We start from the raw sequence: 17,531 nt of genomic DNA, 5'->3' as shown, positions 1-17,531 counted from the left end.
TGTTGACTTTCCAGACAAAATAAATAAAAATAAATCGGTATACAGATTTTTTTTACCAATTACTATGACCTTCGTTGCTGAGGAGAACTGAGTAGGGACTGTTTCGCCATCCAAACAAATCGCAATATTATATGACCTTGAAATGTTACAGAGGTAACATTCAGACGTTCCAAGAGGACTAAGATAAAACGGTGAAAACCTTGAGCAAAATAATTTGAGACTCAGCAACAGTGTGGGTGCATTCACGCACGCACACACACACACACACATATGCAACATGCATACATGCATACGTTTTTTCCTGTGTGTATGCATGCGCTTGTTAGTGACCGTATTCTATCAACAACAGAGCTTTTTGTGTGTCTAACATTCATTTTGAGAGCCACAATTTCTGTAGTGTGGGAGAGAATGTTGCATTCTAAGTCCTAGTGGGTGTTTGAGGTAAGAGCGTTCCCGAGTGGGCAGTGAATGAGTAGCGCAGCGGTCTAAGGCTCTGATTCGCAAGTGCTAGGATGCCCCACTACAGACCCTGGTTCGATCCTTGGTTCGATCACAGGCGATATCACAACCGGCCGTGATCTGGAATCCCATAGGACGGCGCACAATTGGCCCAGCGTTGTCCGGGTTAGGGGAGGGTTTGAGCAGGGTAGGCCGTCATTGTAAAATAAGAATTTGTTCTAAACTGACTTGCCTAGTTAAATAAAAAATAAAAAGAGTGGAATTCAACACATCCAAGAACACTCTCCATCCAAGGAATTCCACGGATGGACGTGGAACTCTCGTGAAGTGTAAAATTAGACGAGCATAAACATGTACCTGTGATAGCTGCCGAAATAGGCCACAATGTTCTTGTGCTTGCATTCCTTCATCATAGTGATCTCCTGCTGGATGGATGTGATGTCATCACCTGAATAGGGAGCATGCAGGTCACATGACCAAACTAAGACACAGATATAGGCCATTTCCTGACATCTCAACACTAATACTGATACTAGTACTAGAAGTACTAGCTACTTCTACTACTAGCCTACTGCTGCTAGTAGTAGTAGTTATCTGTGTCACATACACACAATAGATTGTCTCCAAAGACTGTACTACACAAAGCATACAGGAAGGCAAAACATGCTATAAATAGCCCATAATACAGGTCTGACAAGACTAGGCTGGTCACTTACCAGGATCCAGTTTAACTATTTTGATGGCTGCCATTGCGGAACTCTTGATGTTGCGAGCCTGAAAGAAAGGGTGAACTTAGCTGTGAGTGATTAATACTGTGAAATTTATACAGGGAATACAGACTACAGAATGACATGTCCATGGATTAGTCAGCAGTACATAGGCCTACAGCACTAGACACCTACATTGGGGAGAGTGGAACAACACCAACAGGAATCAGTTTCCTCGAAGCAATTGCATCAAATTGCTGATGTCTCATTGCAATTGTTCTATTTACAACAGTCAATTAGCTGTTTACAACCATTTAATTTTTCTATTTCTCACAATTTCTAACTCTAAATACAATTTCTTAGTATTGGCAATGGAAAACATAACAGCCAATGCAATTAAATCACAAAATATCTCGATCTATATAGTTATGATAGTCCTATTTGTGAAACTCAAATGAAAAGCCATTTTTTGGGGGGCCAAAATGCAATTTTCTCTGTAACTCATTCCTAAATGCATTTTCATCTCAGTTTGGAGATCTGCCACATTCCTCCCATCACTATAGGAAGCCCTGGGCATCCAATCAAAACCCGAACCCCCTAGTCAGCCATCTTGATGATAGAAGACCCATTATTAGACCCTGGTCTGGCCGGGCTGGTCGCATTCTGTCTCTGCCCTTCAGCTTCACCTTGTAGAAATGCAACAGCAGGAGACAAGGGCTGCTGGGGACACCATAGTAGTGAGAGGTATTTCCTACACAGTCCCAGGTTGTATCTGAAATGACACCCTATTCCCTCTATAGTGCACTACTTGTGACCAGGGCCCGCATCAAAAGTGGTGCACTGTATTAGGAATAGTGTGTCACTTCAGACGCAGACCCAGAGCCTTAAGTGTCATGCTCAGTGACATGGCCTATGTCAGGGCGTAAGAGAGAACAGGGGGAAAGGTCCCTGGCTTTGAATCCAGAGGATGTTGTTTACAATGTCCATCCGACGTTCGTCCGTCATTTCCTCTCGTTTTATCCTTTCAAACATGGATTGCTCCCATTCTTTCTGACAGGTCAAACGGTGAAGTGACGTCAGGTCGTAAGGCCGTTAACTCTATGCTCAACAAACATAGAATCAGCCAATGGTCTATCAGATTGCCTGTAGACAAAACCTGGAGCTTGGCTACACTGACTTCCTGTTTTTTTTCCTGTTATAACAGAGCACTTCCTGTGACTAAAGTGACAGTAATGTCTCTTTAAGGTTCGCCACGGGGCAGCATGAAATAACAGTGTGTTGTAGGATAGAGTTTACAGACAATGGTAATGAAAATAAAACTTAATCACTTTGATCAAATTCCAAAAGTAGTTATTTCTCAGCGCCTGATGATTGAAATTCCACAGAATAAAAACACAGACGGCTTTTCCATACAATCATTCGGAAGTATGTTGCACTAAACTGGCCTCAAGACATAATTGATATTCAGTGAGAGACAGATCCCACAACTGCAACAACAGCATAATTGGAAATGTGTGTGTGTGTGTGTGTGTGTGTGTGTGTGTGTGTGTGTGTGTGTGTGTGTGTGTGTGTGTGTGTGTGTGTGATGTAACTTGCAATAACAAACGACTAGCAGCCCACAGTGTGGTAGTGATGACTGGGCTCTGCAGTGCTGCTGCTGGTATGTGAAACATATTTCTGTTCTGTGGGTTTCCCCTACCATCGAACCTCAGGCAATCTCAGTCAGGTCACAAGTTTATAAACATGAATGTACGTGCGTATGACTCCTCAACCTGTCTTTGGCATAGTTTCACTAGACTACAAGACAAAAATAACTATTCACTCGTAAAAGCAACCTCCCACTGTGGTCTTTGAGATTAATATCAGGGCTACTTTTGAGGCATGAAATCTATGCTTTCTTGTCTGACATAGGCTTCATTCTTTATTTACGTAGCTGCAACAGGTCACACACTTGAGAGCAGAACCCTCAGCTGAGTAGCTGAAGAGTTTCCTGAATCTTGTGAACAATGGCCATCTAATGAATGTCCACAGAGTCAGAGAGCCCACTAGGTCACATGGCCAGTGGTTTGACCCCTGACCTCCACGGAGCTCCAGTACGGCTGGAGAAACAGAACAGTGGAGGAGAGGAGGAGAACAGAGAGGTAGTGGGAGGTGATAATAGGCCATTGTCTATGGGACAGTAACAGTTTCTCCATTCACAGCAGGCAGGCAGGCATAGCCCGGGCAGTGACATGGCGCTAAGGCATGGCCGGGGTGGTACAACATTACATAACGTCAAGACTGAGTGAAACAGAGGACATGTCTAGGGGACATTTTGAATTATTCATATTCATAAAGCATTAGCCCAAAAGTTAACAATTGTGCTTGCAGTAAATGTTGTCTGTTGGACCTGTTTTAATTTTGTAGTCTATTGGATACCAAATGTTTCAGGCAGGGGAGGAGAGGCACACAGCAATTTGAGTCTGTTGCTCTTGCAGGATGCATGTATTTTACATTCAGGGTGGGATCACAGGATGTTTTTTTTTTATCCTGCAGCTCACATCACGAAGTCAAAATAGACGAGACTGACTGAAAAAGACCTTATCGATAGTCAAGATACATAAAACATAAATGCTGATAAATGTCGCGGTGCCCTTCAGACTAGATTTCTTGTTACATCCCCCGGTCTTAAAAAGGTGATCTATGTAGTAAGTTATTCTATCTTCATTAAAAAAAACAGCACAAAATGAGAGTATATTACAGAGAGCTTTATAGTATTGCTGAGAGAGCTAATAAAAAGTTATAATGAAATGCCTTGAGCCCTGATAATAGTTCCTGTAGTGGTCTGGGTCCTTATGGATGTTGAATTAATGGACCAGCCCGGATGCTATCCCAGCCTGATTATGAATACTGAATAGCAGAAGATTAACCATAGGCACTAAAGGCATCATTAAGATTAGGGGCTCATTGACTATCCCCGCATTATACTAACATAGCAGTCACACTTGCAGGGGCGCCATACTCAACCTTTTACCAGTTATTGGTTACCTGCATACACATGATTTGTTGAATGGTCATACATAAAGTTTAACATAGAAGATTATGTTAAGAGCGTTAAAGTATGGTGGCTGTGCTTCTATCCACCTTTGAATGTTTAGAGCCTGTCAACATAAAATTCAATAAAAATGTCCCATTGTGGAATACAGGAAGAAAAAAACGTGTTTATTAACAGCTAGGCTACGTTGGTTTAATGACTTGACATGTCAACAGCTTAGCCTAACCCCATAGGTAGTCAATTAAAACGCATACATACGCATACGTGGGAACTGATATTTTCCCCACTCACGACTCACCTTGAACACATCTCCGTACGTGCCACTCCCAATACGACGAATTAACTCGTAATCATTCAACGGGTCCAAAAACGAGACTCCAATAGTAGTATCCATGCCTGCAGACAGAACTGCGCCTGGTCACTCACGCACGTTTATATTCACTCATGACAACAATACATACAGCGAATCAACAACTGGACGCGAGGTATAGTTGCAGTAAACCCAGGGGTGCAGTCTCGATGAACTACTACTACACCACGACTCTTCTGACCAAGCAAATATAACTGATAGCCTGACAGTATCGGTATTGATTACGTCGCCAGACACCACAGGTATCCTTCTTCCGAGTCATTCATGTTACCCTAGGCGAGCCCGCCAGATCATGCAAAGTCAAGTGACTCTCAATTCTCAAGTCTTCGACTATAGGCGCATGACGGAATTTTCCTGGTCATTAAAGCAGACTAGCAGAGGATGCACACTGTACGTCTATGAATAGCCCATTATGACACGTGCAACAGTATTCCCATTATATTCAAAACAGAAAGGGTATCATATTTGAAATTATTTTATTACCTGCAAATAAAAAAACAAATTAATCAAGCAAAAATACTACTGTATGTAGCTGGGAAAACTACAGCAATACCCTTTAAACAGTGCATGGTCTTTCTGGTCACTTTCTAATCATGAGGTTGCCTATTGCAGCTCTGGCTAGTCTCAAAACTAAAAAAAGCCACCTAAATTTGAAATTAAAAAGGCGACGTATAAGGCAACCAATAGCTAGCATGTAAAAGACAACATAGAAGGGTTGGACATTGTTACACAGTAATAGTCCGAATCACTTCCAGGGATTTCAGTCAAAAAGATTAACCTTTAGTCAAGACTTGAAAATATAGAATGGAATTCTGACTGCTTTAACAGAGCAATTCTCCCATCCCGTAAAATGTTCAGGGACAGGGTGTTTATCATCTAAACGCCCATTACTTTGCCTTTAAAATCACTTCCACACAAGTCAATGAGAACTCAACAGTTGATGTGCGCCACTGCCCAGTTGATCCTCACCAAGTGACAGCATTTAAAAAAAGAAAGAATGTATGATACACAATCATTATTGAATCACAAGATTAAGAGGAGCAACTTGGTCAACATATGTTCAAACTTGATTAAAGTGACTACCTCCCCTCTTAAACACACACGTCATGTGCTAACCGACCCTCGTGTGACCTTATTGGTAGGGCCCGGACGATGTCAGCATCACAATATTTTTCCACGGCAAAAATGAAAACACAAACCATACAAAACCTGCTGTACGCACTATAGCTTGGAAAATAAACAAATGTGACTGTGGATGCCTACAACTTAATGATTTATGTTTCCAACATTAGGACGGTTTTCCAATACACGTTAAACCTGCTTTGTTTTGTTTCCTTGCCACAAAACTAACAAGTATCGTGATACTGGTATCGTCCCGGCCCTACTTATTGGGACTTATGATATGATTGCTAAAATAAACTTTGGATGAAAAAAGAAAGTAAAATCGCAGAATGCGCAGCAGATGCTAGCAAGTTGATGCGGCAGACTTTTTTGTGCTGCCTCGCCTCTCACAGTCACAGCACAACGGAATTGTCCTACAGACAGCCTCTCCTCGTTTCTCTCCCAATGAAGAGAAAGTCTAGCCTGGTACCAGATCTCTGTGTGCTGTATAGTCAACTCTTATGATAAATGACCATAAGGTGTTGGCTTTACAACACAACCAGACTCGGGAACCATGCTAGAGGAATGTTCTACAGACAGAGTCCTCCTTCTACAGAGATTTACGCTGGCGCTTCATAAAGGACATGGTGTAGTCTCCCGACGGCGTGCTCTTCTGCCTCTTCATCTGCACCTGTGACTGGGCGGTGAGCTGGAGCTTGATGGCGCTGGCGTTGACCTTGGGTGCAGACAGCAGCTCCTTCATGCCCTTCATCTTCTTGCTCCGGAAGGCCACCAGGGGACTCCCACTGGGGGAGGGCAGCTGCTGGAGAGGAGAGGGCACCGGGCTGGCCGACTTGGCCTTGCCTTCGGGGTCTCCACCGCGGAGCCCTGAAGAGCGACGCCGCGTCCCGCCCTCACCACCTACTTTCTTAGCCTGGTTGGGTTGGGTTGGTGGTGGGACAGGGGTGGTGGGGGTGGATTGTGTAGGAGGGGAAGCTTGGTCTTCCAGTCTGGACTCACGCCTCGGGCCACGTCTCCGGCCTTCGCGAGGGTCCTCACTGGATTGGTCATCGTCGTCCTGGGGCTCAGGCTCTTTGGTGATGATGGACACCCTCTGACGGATCTGTGGAGGATGTACATACATTATATATACACACACACACAATAGTATGTGGACACCCCTTGAAATTAGTGGATTTCGCCATTTCAGCCACACCAGTTGCTGACAGGTGTATAAAATAGAGCACACAGCCATGCAATCTCCATAGACAAACATTGGCAGTAGAATGGCCTTACTGAAGAGCTCAGAGACTGTCTACAAGGCAATGTCATAGGATGCTACCTTTGAAACAAGTCAGTTCGTCATATTTCTGCCCTGCTAGAGCTGCCCCGGTCAACTGTAAGTTCTGTTATTGTGAAGTGGAAATGTCTAGGAGCAACAACGGCTCAGCTGCAAAGTGGTAGGCCACACAAGCTCATAGAACGGGACCACCGAGTGCTGAAGCGCGTAGAGCATACAAATCGTCTGTACTTGGTTGCAACACTCACTACAGAGTTCCAAACTGCATCTGGAAGCAACGTCAGCACAATAACTGTTCGTCGGGAGCTTCATGAAGCCTAATATCACCATGCGTAATGCCAAGCGTTAGCTGGAGTGGTGTAAGGCTCGTGGCCATTGGACTCTGGAGGAGTGGAAACGCGTTATCTGGAGTGATGAATCGTGCTTCAGCCTTCTGGCAGTCCGACGGACAAATCTGGGTTTGGCCGATGCCAGGAGAACGCAGCAAAGAGAGGGGGTCAACTCCATGATTTTGGAATGAGATGTTTGACGAGCTGGTGTCCACATACTTTGGTCATGTAGTGTAATTTACAATGAATCCAATGTGAGACATAATTAAAAGGCGAGAAAAAGAAGAAGATAATAATAACATTGTTTCAAAGGGATGTACCACTACCATCTACAGCCAACGTTTGTTTAAAGACCAAGTTAGATTGATTGTATTATGAGTGGAACACTATATCTCTTTAAAGTAAATGGGGAAGGGTTTCAGATTTAAAAATCAGGTTTGTGGTGTTTTACCTGTGGGTCAAAGCGACTGAGGGACTGGACCAGGTAGGTGGCCCAGCCAACATGAAGGACAGGGGTGGGGCTACCCTCCTCCCACTTACAGATGCCGTCATAGAAACGCAACAGGTGGGCAAAGCATTCTGGGTCCTGGAGGGCAGAGAGGGCAGCGGCCTGTATGGGCTGGTCCTGAGGGGGGCGGGGGTGGGTGGGGGGGAATAGTGTGTTATGGAGAATAAAAAGGAAACCTTCAGAGAATAGCTTGAGAGGCAGTAGCTGCAATATGAAATATGAATGCCTCATTCTTTTGACTTGAGATTAAAATGAGAAGGGGAAACATTTTATTCAATTTTCATGTAAATTTCCAATAGTGCCTTGGTGGCGAGAGTCATTACCTTCTCTCCTCCCTCGCTCCCTTCTCCGCTCTCGGCGGCTGCAGCCGTCTCCTTCAGCAGGGTGGGGATGACGTCGTTGGCAATGTCAAAAAACTCCTTGTAGATCTCTTCGTCCTCGCGGAAGTAGTTGTAGCTGAGAGACAGGTGAGAAAATCACACCTTGTTCTAAACACAGTCATTGAAAATTGTCAATTCAAGATTATCACTAATATAACTGTTCTGTTATTTGTTTTCCACATAAGCAGGACAAGGAGTATTAAAAGGTGTGTGCACTTATAAAATACTCTTCTATCCCGTCTTTTTGTCGGGAAATCAAAAACACTATAGCAAATACTCAAAAACGTGACGTTTTGTGTATGTTTGTAGATCACACACCATGTTCCTTTTTGTCGTGACAGCGAACAGATGGAGACGAGATTAGAGAACAATAGGTGAAACGGGAAAGGAAAGGCAGAGGGGGAAAGGGAAGGCGAAAGAGGGATGGAATGCACTGACTGTTACACTGCTCTGGGCGGGCCAGTCTCACACATGCTAGAGAAGACAGAGAGACGGGAGGGATCAGCCCCTCGGATGTTCCCTGTGATCCGGTCGGCCAGTTATTTTTTTATAGCCCTGGCGGCCCGATGAACAGTGTGTATAAGCGTGAGCAAAGTGCACGTTTACTGCCCCCCCCCCCCACCATCTAAGAACTAGTGCCAAGGCTGGATGGTTGGGAGGAAGTTTCCTGTGATTGAATGTCCTGATGACACCGTTTTTAGTTAGACAAAATTATACCCCTGGAAGACGTGCATGCATTATGATCACTAAAATCATACGGAAAAGAGAACCTTTTCAAGCTATATAAAGGGATATAACGCCATACAAAATGGAAATACTGCCATGCAAAACCTCAAGCCAGAATGAAATCACAAATTCAGACAACTTGTTCCAGATTTGAGACTACAAACACTAACTAACGCCATAAAGTACTGAGGAAGTGTTCAAAAACATTACAGCTAGGGATCTGCTGCCCTCTGCTGTCAGAAAGGTGAAACAGCAACTGATGTAAATTGTCAATTGGTACCTCAGCCCGTTGACCATCTCTGGCTGTCTCAGCACCCATACAGATTTCAATATAACTTATCATACCATATAAGGCATTATCATAACCACCTAGCAAGGATTTTTAAATGAATGATGCCAAAGGTTATTTCTGTGGGTCAAACACACTTATTGCAATAAGAAAGACAGTTGACACAGAGCAGTAGTGTGTAAGATGCATAGAGAAGGTAGCTAGGCTAGCTGCTCCAGTAACGTACTCCTGCATGACCTGTGCAGCCTCGGCCCAGGCCCCCAAGGCCTCCCGGACCTCCCTGTGTCTGTAGTGGTAGCCGGCCAGGTACATGAAGGGGTAGATGTGCTCGTTGTTGTAATAGTTCTTAGCAGAGTTCACAGCCTAGAAACAAAATAAACACACTTTAAGCAAACAAACTCACAATAATGATATAAGTTAAGGAGTAAAAGCCATAAAAAAAACATGAATTATTGACCAAAGTTAATGAAGTAAACTGTATTTTAAGATCGTGACATTTTGACTTGTAAGGCTTTGAGTAAGCTTTTTACAAGAATATGTACAGCTCTCCACACACTCACTTTAAGGTGGATGGCGTGGGGGCTCTCTTTGCCAGGGATGGGCTCCTGGTCCTCCAGGTCTGCCAGGGTGCCCATGGCCATGGGGTATCTGTGGAACAGCAAGGGAAACGGGCTCGAGTTGGTTGATTTGACACGATAAGAACATGTTCACTACAGAAAATAATTCATTTGGATATAACCATGAGACATTTTCACTGCAACAATTCAAAAACAACTGATCTTTTTTCCGAGATACTTTTTGGTACATTACAAAAAGTATCACCTTTCCAGGTCTCCTCGCTCATACAGCAGCCATAGAAGCCTCTGTGCACAAAAAAGATCAGAGAGAGAGAGAGAGATCAGAAAGAGGACATCACACAGAAGCACTGATCAGGTAAATATAAACTACAGTTCGGGCATGCTTGATGTCTTGGACTTTGATGATGCCGACAGGTGCAACTCTCCCCTTACAATATCAGGAACTCCTATTCATTATATCACACATGTGCTTGTGCAGGGATTCCCAAAAATGTGTGCGTCCGGGACCCCTTGTGATAGCAAATTCATCAGGGGCCTCCTTGGGCTCCCGAGTGGCGCAGTAGTCTAACGCACTGCATCTCAGTGCTAGAGGCGTCACTACAGACACCCTGGTTTGAATCCAGGCTGTATCGCAACCGGCCGTGATTGGGAGTCCCATAGGGCGGCGCACAATTGACCCAGCGTCGCCCGGGTTTGGCTGGTGTAGGCCGTCATTAGGTAATTTTTTATATATATATATATATATATATATATATATATATATATATATATATATATATATATATATATATATATATATATATATATATATATATATATTGAGATCTGGCCATGGACCCCTGACCCCACTTTGGGAACCCCTGTGCTAGTGTACATCTATTGTTAATATTGGTGGTGGTCTGACCTGCTGAAGTTGTAGCATCTCGGAGCTGTCAGTGTGCAGGTCCAGAGAGGGGTTGATGGCACACACCATGAAGGCCACCTCCATGTTCCTGTTACACTTCATATAGGAACCCTTTAAGTACAGCCAGCTCTGGGGAAGGGGGGGATAGAGGTTAGGGTTGAGGGGTGTTGTGTTTTACTCTGTGATTACAAATTCAAGGTGAGAGGAGTGTGTGTGTAGAACAGCTGTTAAATGTAGTTGATATGTAGCTATATTAAAAAAAGGTATGTGAGAGTGCCTGTTATTATAATGTTTCTGCAGGGGATGGAAGTATTGCTATCTTACTTACCCTCTCACCGACACCGGCAGCAACTGTCTGCCCCCTCCGGTCCTCGTTGCCCTTTCCGTGCCAGGTGACCTCTGCAGTCTCCTCTCCGTTCTTGCCAAAGATGACCCAGGCGTGGTCCTCGGACAGGGCCAGGTGCACGTCCCGCAGCCCCAGCACCTGGCATGCTGCCACCACCGCAAACGCCACCCCCGAGCTGTCCAGCTTTGTGCCTGTTCAGAATGACAAAAATATGATACATTATTAGTAGCTTTACCCTTCTTTCAGACAACTGACTGGTGTGAGGATGGACACACTGCAATGACACAGAAACATGTTTGTCAAAGAAATAGATACTAGATACTGGGCCACAAATGCAATATAGCTAATCATCCAACATAGGAGAGACTGTATCAATATTATAGATCATATTCTATTAATGTAGTTGTATCCCCATATATCCCATCCCTGCATCTAATGACCCCTACCAGTGATGAGACTGAAGAGGGACTGGATGTGGGCGCGGTCCTTAAAGTAGGAGCGGCTCAGGCTGTTCCAGATGACGTCAGATACTTTCTTCACCAGTTCCCTGCTGGACCCGCCAGCAGGCCTGCGGTACTGGGACAGATCCACAGCGCCCCGGATCTGGGCTGCGAAGCGCTCGTGCAGGGCCGATAGCATCCCTAACTCCACTGTAGGAAAGCAGGAGTTTGGGCAGTCTGGCTCCAGCGGCTCAAAGCGCACCCCCGGGACGTTTATTGGTATGACCCGGTTGACAGCCAGGAAGTGTTCTGCAAAGCCCAGGACCAATGAGAGAAGGGCTAGGTCCGGTTCAGATTTACGGAGCTCCGCGTCGAACAGCGCAACCACACCACCAATCCCCTTCAGGGGAAAGTGCTTCTTCTGGGCTGAGTGTAGCCCCATGTTGAACCCTCTCCTCTGCCACAGCTCAGTCACTCACTTGGCCAGTGTGTCTTCTCTACTCTCAGCTGTAGTGATGTCATAGGGGCTGGATGAGAGCAATGTGAGAATCAGTACCAGCACACACCTTTAAAATCACTTGAGCTGTATTTTTCCTTAAAATTCAAATGTCCTTTTTTCACTATGGAGAAAATAGAATAGACTACACTAGGTTGCCTTAGTGGGCGTGACATTTATCCACTTATCCATTCATTATGCAAAATGTGTTTAAAAATTGTAAACTAATACGGGGAACAAATATTGATATCTGATACAAAACTGGGATAGTTAAGAGCAAGGTTATCAATTAATAACAAATCCAGATTATTATAGCTAACTTTTCAAAGCGCTAGTAGTGCATTCGGATTTCTATCGCCTGAAGCATGCGCACAAGTTAGATACATGCACAAGAGGCATACTTGCCGAGCTCTTGCAAGTGTTTCGCGAAATGGTTCTGCGGATGCCTCAGGTGACACCAGCGGTTTGAAAAGTTTGTAATTATACTTTCCTGTGGATATATTGTATCACATTACTACCACCAAAAGGACCAACCGGACAGACAACCGGTGAAGTACATTAAAATATAATTGCATTCAACATTCTGGCTTGTTGAGGTCGTGAGAGTAAAACTTCCTGATTCAAAGGCTCATTCCTTAAGATGCTGCACAGGTATCATTTGGTTATCACTACGGCAACAGCTTCCAGGAACAACAATATTTACATCTTAGTTATAAGGAAAATGTATTAAATATGGAACTTGTCACTTTGTTTAAATACTGTTTTCTATTCCATCCTATTCAACTATTGTTGTACATATATTATTCTGACCACGTTCTTCAGATAACGACGTTACTAACGTTATATATTCTATCCACACACGGTCCATAACGTCTATACATCCAATCACACAGACATATGTGTATTGTTAGCAATTGCTGCACTGTTGGAGTAAGGAACACACCCAATAACATCTGCTAAACATGTGTATGAGACCAAAAAAACGTAATTTGATTTCTGCCCTGACGTAGACTTCAATGCAATTCAACGTTGGGTTTCCAGGCAACTAACTAACGTTACAGTAGCTAGGTAGGTTAGATAGTTTACTGAAACTGAACGGTTTCAACAACCCACACAGGACCAGAAAATTAAAAACATGTAACGTTAGCTAGCTTATTATTCATTTCTGGTCAACACCAAACATGCAGGTGGAGGCAATACATTGAAGCTAAAACGGGCAGCTACAAATATGCAAATATACTATGTAATATGGCTAGCAAGCTATGCTAGCAGTAATCATGCCAACATGAAAAACACAACTTGTGTATTTCAATCTACTTACAAACATTACCAAACTCATAGCCCGCTCGTATGCGCATTAAAATGTCAAAATAAACCTTATACGCACCAGTTTGTTCAAAGCTGCACCCACATGTTTTTGTTTGAGCCTTGCCTTTGCCGCGCAGTGCTATGACTGTGTTGGTCTGTTCAAATGTCAGAACTCGAAGATTTGGCGCGCTTGCTTAATCTTACATTGAGTCGCGCTCAATGTAATATTACTTCAGAGTATCCGTAGATCTACGAAGCTGCACTCCCAGCGCTCAGTTTAAACGTTTGAACAAACCCCCTTGTTTCTGTGTTTAGTGCTATAAAAGATTGTGGATATACTGACAAGATACATCTCTCTCCGCCCTAACAATGGAGCCGTTGTCCACGGCACCGCGGGCTGTCTAGTTCCCACGTATCCTTTTTTTTGATTGGTGGACACATCTCATTATTGTAATTCTATTTGAATATTCGAAAAGGGTTGTTGACGTCAACCGCCTGTATTCAATGGAGACAGAATACAGTCTTTATTTTTTGGGAACTTTTGTGAGTGTAATGTTTACTGTAAATGTGTATTGTTTATTTCACTTTTGTTTAATTATTTCACTTGCTTTGGCAATGTAAACATCTGTTTCCCATGCCAATAAAGCCCCATACATTGAAACTGAGTGAGTTGCTTTGCTACTAGCCTCATGTCATGAATACCCAAAGCCATCTCCGATATAAAGTTTTTTTTCTCAAAGTTGCTGTAATGTCACATGTTCTACCTATCAGTACACTACAAACAAATTAAGTATTTTTACATTTCTATTCAATCAAATAAACCTCACCTAGGAAGTAAGCCATTCATTTTTGTTGTTGTTAACCAAAGTCGACTCTCTCCATACAACCTCCTTGCTTGGTGTGCGAAACAACGAAAATACGCCATCTGTTGGAAGGAGACAGATGTTCCGCCGAGTGCTATCCAAAATATGTCCCATAGAGCATGATAGAGGCCTCTAGTTGCCACAAAAGGCCGTTTTACCATGGGAAACACCATTTCTTCCTAGGAGGGGGTACGACAGAGTTTTACATTGTCAGCTCAGGGATTCAATCTAGCAATATTTTGGTTACTGGCCCAACGCTCTAACCACGAGGCTACCTGCCACCATTGAGGGCTTCCACCATTTTAAAGTAGTCAACTGGGTAAAAATTCTTATGGGTTGTAGCCTCTATAGAGCGCCACAGTGGCGGTGTCATAAAACCTAGCGGTCAAACAGCGTTTCATTTTGGGGGGTAAATACAGGCAAATATATTGATTAGTCACCTTGCCCTAAAGAGATTTACACGGTTATCAAAACGTCACGCCAGGGTAAGCCTACACGAGACACAGCCCTTATTTTAAGTGTTTCTAAAGTCCCCTATTGGAAAAATGAATGGTGGAAAAACAATTGAAACCATTTACCTGTTTGACCGCTCGGCATTATGACTCATACTGTGGTACTCCATGAAGCTGTCATAACGGCACAGATATAAAGATGAGTCCTATATCTAGCTCTATGCGACGTCCCTAACCGTAACCCTTACAATTTTACATTTCAACTTCAATGGGGGGGTTAGGGACGTCCCAAGGATCCCGGATAGCAAAGACCTTGTCTTGTACTGAACTTCCTTATCGACTGAACAGATGCATTTATGGAGATGTAGTTCAACATTGCACCATTGTTGCCAAAACATCCTAATAAGGATCACCGGCAGAGGGCAACATTATAACGAGATACTGATACATTGTTACAAAATGGGAAAGTCTAGCGATGAACATTACATAATGAAAAAGAGGCGTGTATTTCACATTCCATGTGAAATGGAATGGTCTCGCAAAGCAATGTTTTTTTGGGACATAATAGGCCTAACATGTTTCAATGGAATGTTTTTAGATTATTGTATGTAGAAAGATTGATCATAACACATGCATACACTGGGCTTATTTTTTATTATAGCCTTAGTATTTTATAGGCCTATTTACATTCTCAAAGTAGAAAAAAAATAGGGTAATGTTTGCATAATAAAATGTGGTAGGTATTTTGCCATAAATAGGCTATGCATATACATTGCATTCGGAAAGTATTCAGACCCATTTACTTTTTTCACATTTTGTTACGTTACAGCCTTATTCTAAAGTTGATTAAATTGTTTCCACCCCCTCAATCTACACACAATACCACATAATGACAAAGCAAAAACAGGTTTTTATAAATGTTTGCAAATGTATAAAAAAACGTATGACATTTATATAAGTATTCAGACCCTTTGCTCAGTACTTTGTTGAAGCACCTTTTGCAGCGATTACAGCCTCAAGTCCTCTTGGGTAAGCTTGGCACACCTGTATTTGGGGAGTTTCTCCCATTCTTCTCTGCAGATCCTCTCAAGCTCTGTCAGGTTGGATGGAGAGCGTCGCTGCACAGCTATTTTCAGGTCTCTCAAGAGTTGTTCGATCAGATTCAAGTCCGGGCTCTGGCTGGGCCACTCAAGGACAGAGAGACTTGTCCCGAAGCTACTCGTGCGTTTTCTTGGCTGTGTGCTTAAGGTTGTTGTCCTGTTGGAAGGTGAACCTTCACCCAGCCTGATGTCCTGAGCGCTCTGGAGCAGGTTTTCATCAAGGATCAATGTACTTTGCTCTGTTCATCTTTCCCTCGATCCTGACTAGTCTCCCAGTCCTTGCCGCTGAAAAACAACCCTGCAGAATGATGCTGCCACCACGCTTCACCGTAGGGATGGTGCCAGGTTTCCTCCAGACGTGATGCTTGGCTTTCAGCCCAAAGAGTTCAGTCTTGGTTTCATCAGACCAGTTAATCTTGTTTCTCATGGTCTGAGAGTCCTTTAGGTGCCTTTTGGCAAACTGCAAGCGCGCTGTCATGTGCCTTTTACTGAGGAGTGGCTTCCTTCTGGCCACTCTACAAAAATGCCTGATTGGTGGAGTTCTGCAGAGATGGTTTTCCTTCTGGAAGGTTCTACCACCTCCACAGAGAGAAACTCTGGACAGAGCTCCAGAGTTCCTGTGGACAGAACCTGAGTGACCATTGGGTTCTTGGTCACCTCCCTGACCAAGGCCCTTCTCCCTCGATTACTCAGTTTGGCCGGATGGCCAGCTCTAGGAAGAGTCTTAGTGATTCCAAACTTCTTCCATTTATGAATGATGGAGGCCACTGTGTTCTTAGGGACCTTCAATGCTGCAGAAATGTTTTGGTACCCTTCCCGAGATCTGTGCCTCGGCACAATCCTGTCTCTGCGCTCTAAGGACAATTCCTTCGACCTCATGGCTTGGTTTTTGCTCGAACCTACACTGTCAACTGTTGGACCTTATATAGACAAGTGTGTGCCTTTCCAAATCATGTCCAATCAATAGAATTTACCACAGGTGGACTCCAATCAAGTTGTAGAAACATCTCAAGGGTGATCAATGGAAACAGGATGCACTTTGAGCTCAATTTTGAGTCACATAGCAAAGGGTCGGAATACTTATGGAAACAAGGTATTTGTTTTTAATTGTTTACGCATTTGCAAAAATGTTAAACCTGTTTTCGCCTTGTCATTATGGGCTATTGTGTGTAGAGTGAGGGGAAAAAGTAATTTAATCCATTTTAGAATTAGACTAACTTAACAAAATGTGGAAAGTCAAGGGGTCTGAATACTTTCTGAATGCACAGTAGGCTATGCTGCGTACAGGTGCTAGTGGGAACTAGGAAACTCTGACATTTCCAACTTGCTAACTGGTTGAACGCAGCATGTGTATAACTGAACCAGAATCTGGGTTTATAGGAGATTTCCCTTTTCAGCAAAGGAAGCACACATTCAACTTGCCACTCACCAGCTTTTTAAGCATAATAATGTCAAAATACATTCCGTACTTACCAAAGAAGGGAGTTTCACTGAGCAACTTGTCATTATTTCCATCACGGCCGGTATTTACTTCCAAAAAAGGTCTAAGTAAAAAGTTACATGCAAGTATTGTTTTTGACCAAGTCCACATTCACCAAATCCACCTCTTCTGCGCCTTCAATAAAATCAATCATTACTGCCAAGCACAGGTCGGCTCATCGAAAGGTCATTGATTTATCCGGCGAGGAAGAGGCAAAGCGAGAGGTTTCACTCTAGCCATAATCTGTCCAAAATAAGCCCAAATGCGTTTCACTTGCCTTTGGAACAACGACTCCCATTGTTAGGACGGAGACATGAGCATCTCGTTATTTTATACAGATCTGTTTTATCACCTACAACAG

The 17,531-nt window shown here is 43.5% G+C and overlaps 2 protein-coding genes across 9 annotated transcripts in view; both read right to left on the bottom strand.

Annotated features, from left to right (window-relative positions):
* Positions 1-4,928, bottom strand: part of LOC129835090 (mitogen-activated protein kinase kinase kinase kinase 2-like) — a 16,927-nt gene extending 11,999 nt beyond the window's left edge. For all 5 annotated transcript variants that reach the window (XM_055900469.1, XM_055900470.1, XM_055900471.1 and 2 more), the window contains exons 1-3: positions 4,499-4,928; positions 1,176-1,233; positions 817-907 (exon numbers count right to left, since the gene is read on the bottom strand). In XM_055900469.1, coding sequence (XP_055756444.1) covers positions 817-907; positions 1,176-1,233; positions 4,499-4,594 — 245 coding nt within the window. In that variant the 5' untranslated portion in view covers positions 4,595-4,928. The remainder of the gene's footprint in view (positions 1-816; positions 908-1,175; positions 1,234-4,498) is intronic.
* A 101-nt stretch (positions 4,929-5,029) lies between these two features.
* LOC129835093 (menin-like) lies at positions 5,030-17,284 on the bottom strand. 4 transcript variants are annotated; one of them, XM_055900479.1, is made up of 10 exons: positions 17,164-17,284; positions 11,478-11,998; positions 11,014-11,222; positions 10,686-10,814; positions 10,026-10,066; positions 9,764-9,851; positions 9,430-9,566; positions 8,132-8,264; positions 7,752-7,925; positions 5,030-6,794 (listed from the first exon to the last, which is right to left on the bottom strand). In XM_055900479.1, the coding sequence occupies exons 2-10, from the start codon at positions 11,911-11,913 to the stop codon at positions 6,282-6,284; spliced, it is 1,860 nt and encodes a 619-aa protein (XP_055756454.1). In that variant the 5' UTR covers positions 11,914-11,998; positions 17,164-17,284; the 3' UTR covers positions 5,030-6,281. The 4 variants fall into 4 exon arrangements, with proteins under 4 accessions (XP_055756454.1, XP_055756452.1, XP_055756453.1 ...); XM_055900477.1 differs by lacking the exon at positions 17,164-17,284 and adding an exon at positions 14,717-14,926; XM_055900478.1 differs by lacking the exon at positions 17,164-17,284 and adding an exon at positions 14,103-14,660.
* Between the last annotated feature and the right edge of the window lie 247 nt (positions 17,285-17,531).

The sequence above is a fragment of the Salvelinus fontinalis genome, chromosome 36 (assembly GCF_029448725.1).
Source record: "Salvelinus fontinalis isolate EN_2023a chromosome 36, ASM2944872v1, whole genome shotgun sequence".
Lineage (NCBI taxonomy): Eukaryota > Metazoa > Chordata > Actinopteri > Salmoniformes > Salmonidae > Salvelinus > Salvelinus fontinalis.
Note: the sequence above shows the minus strand (reverse complement) of the source record. Positions and strands in the feature narration are given on the sequence as shown.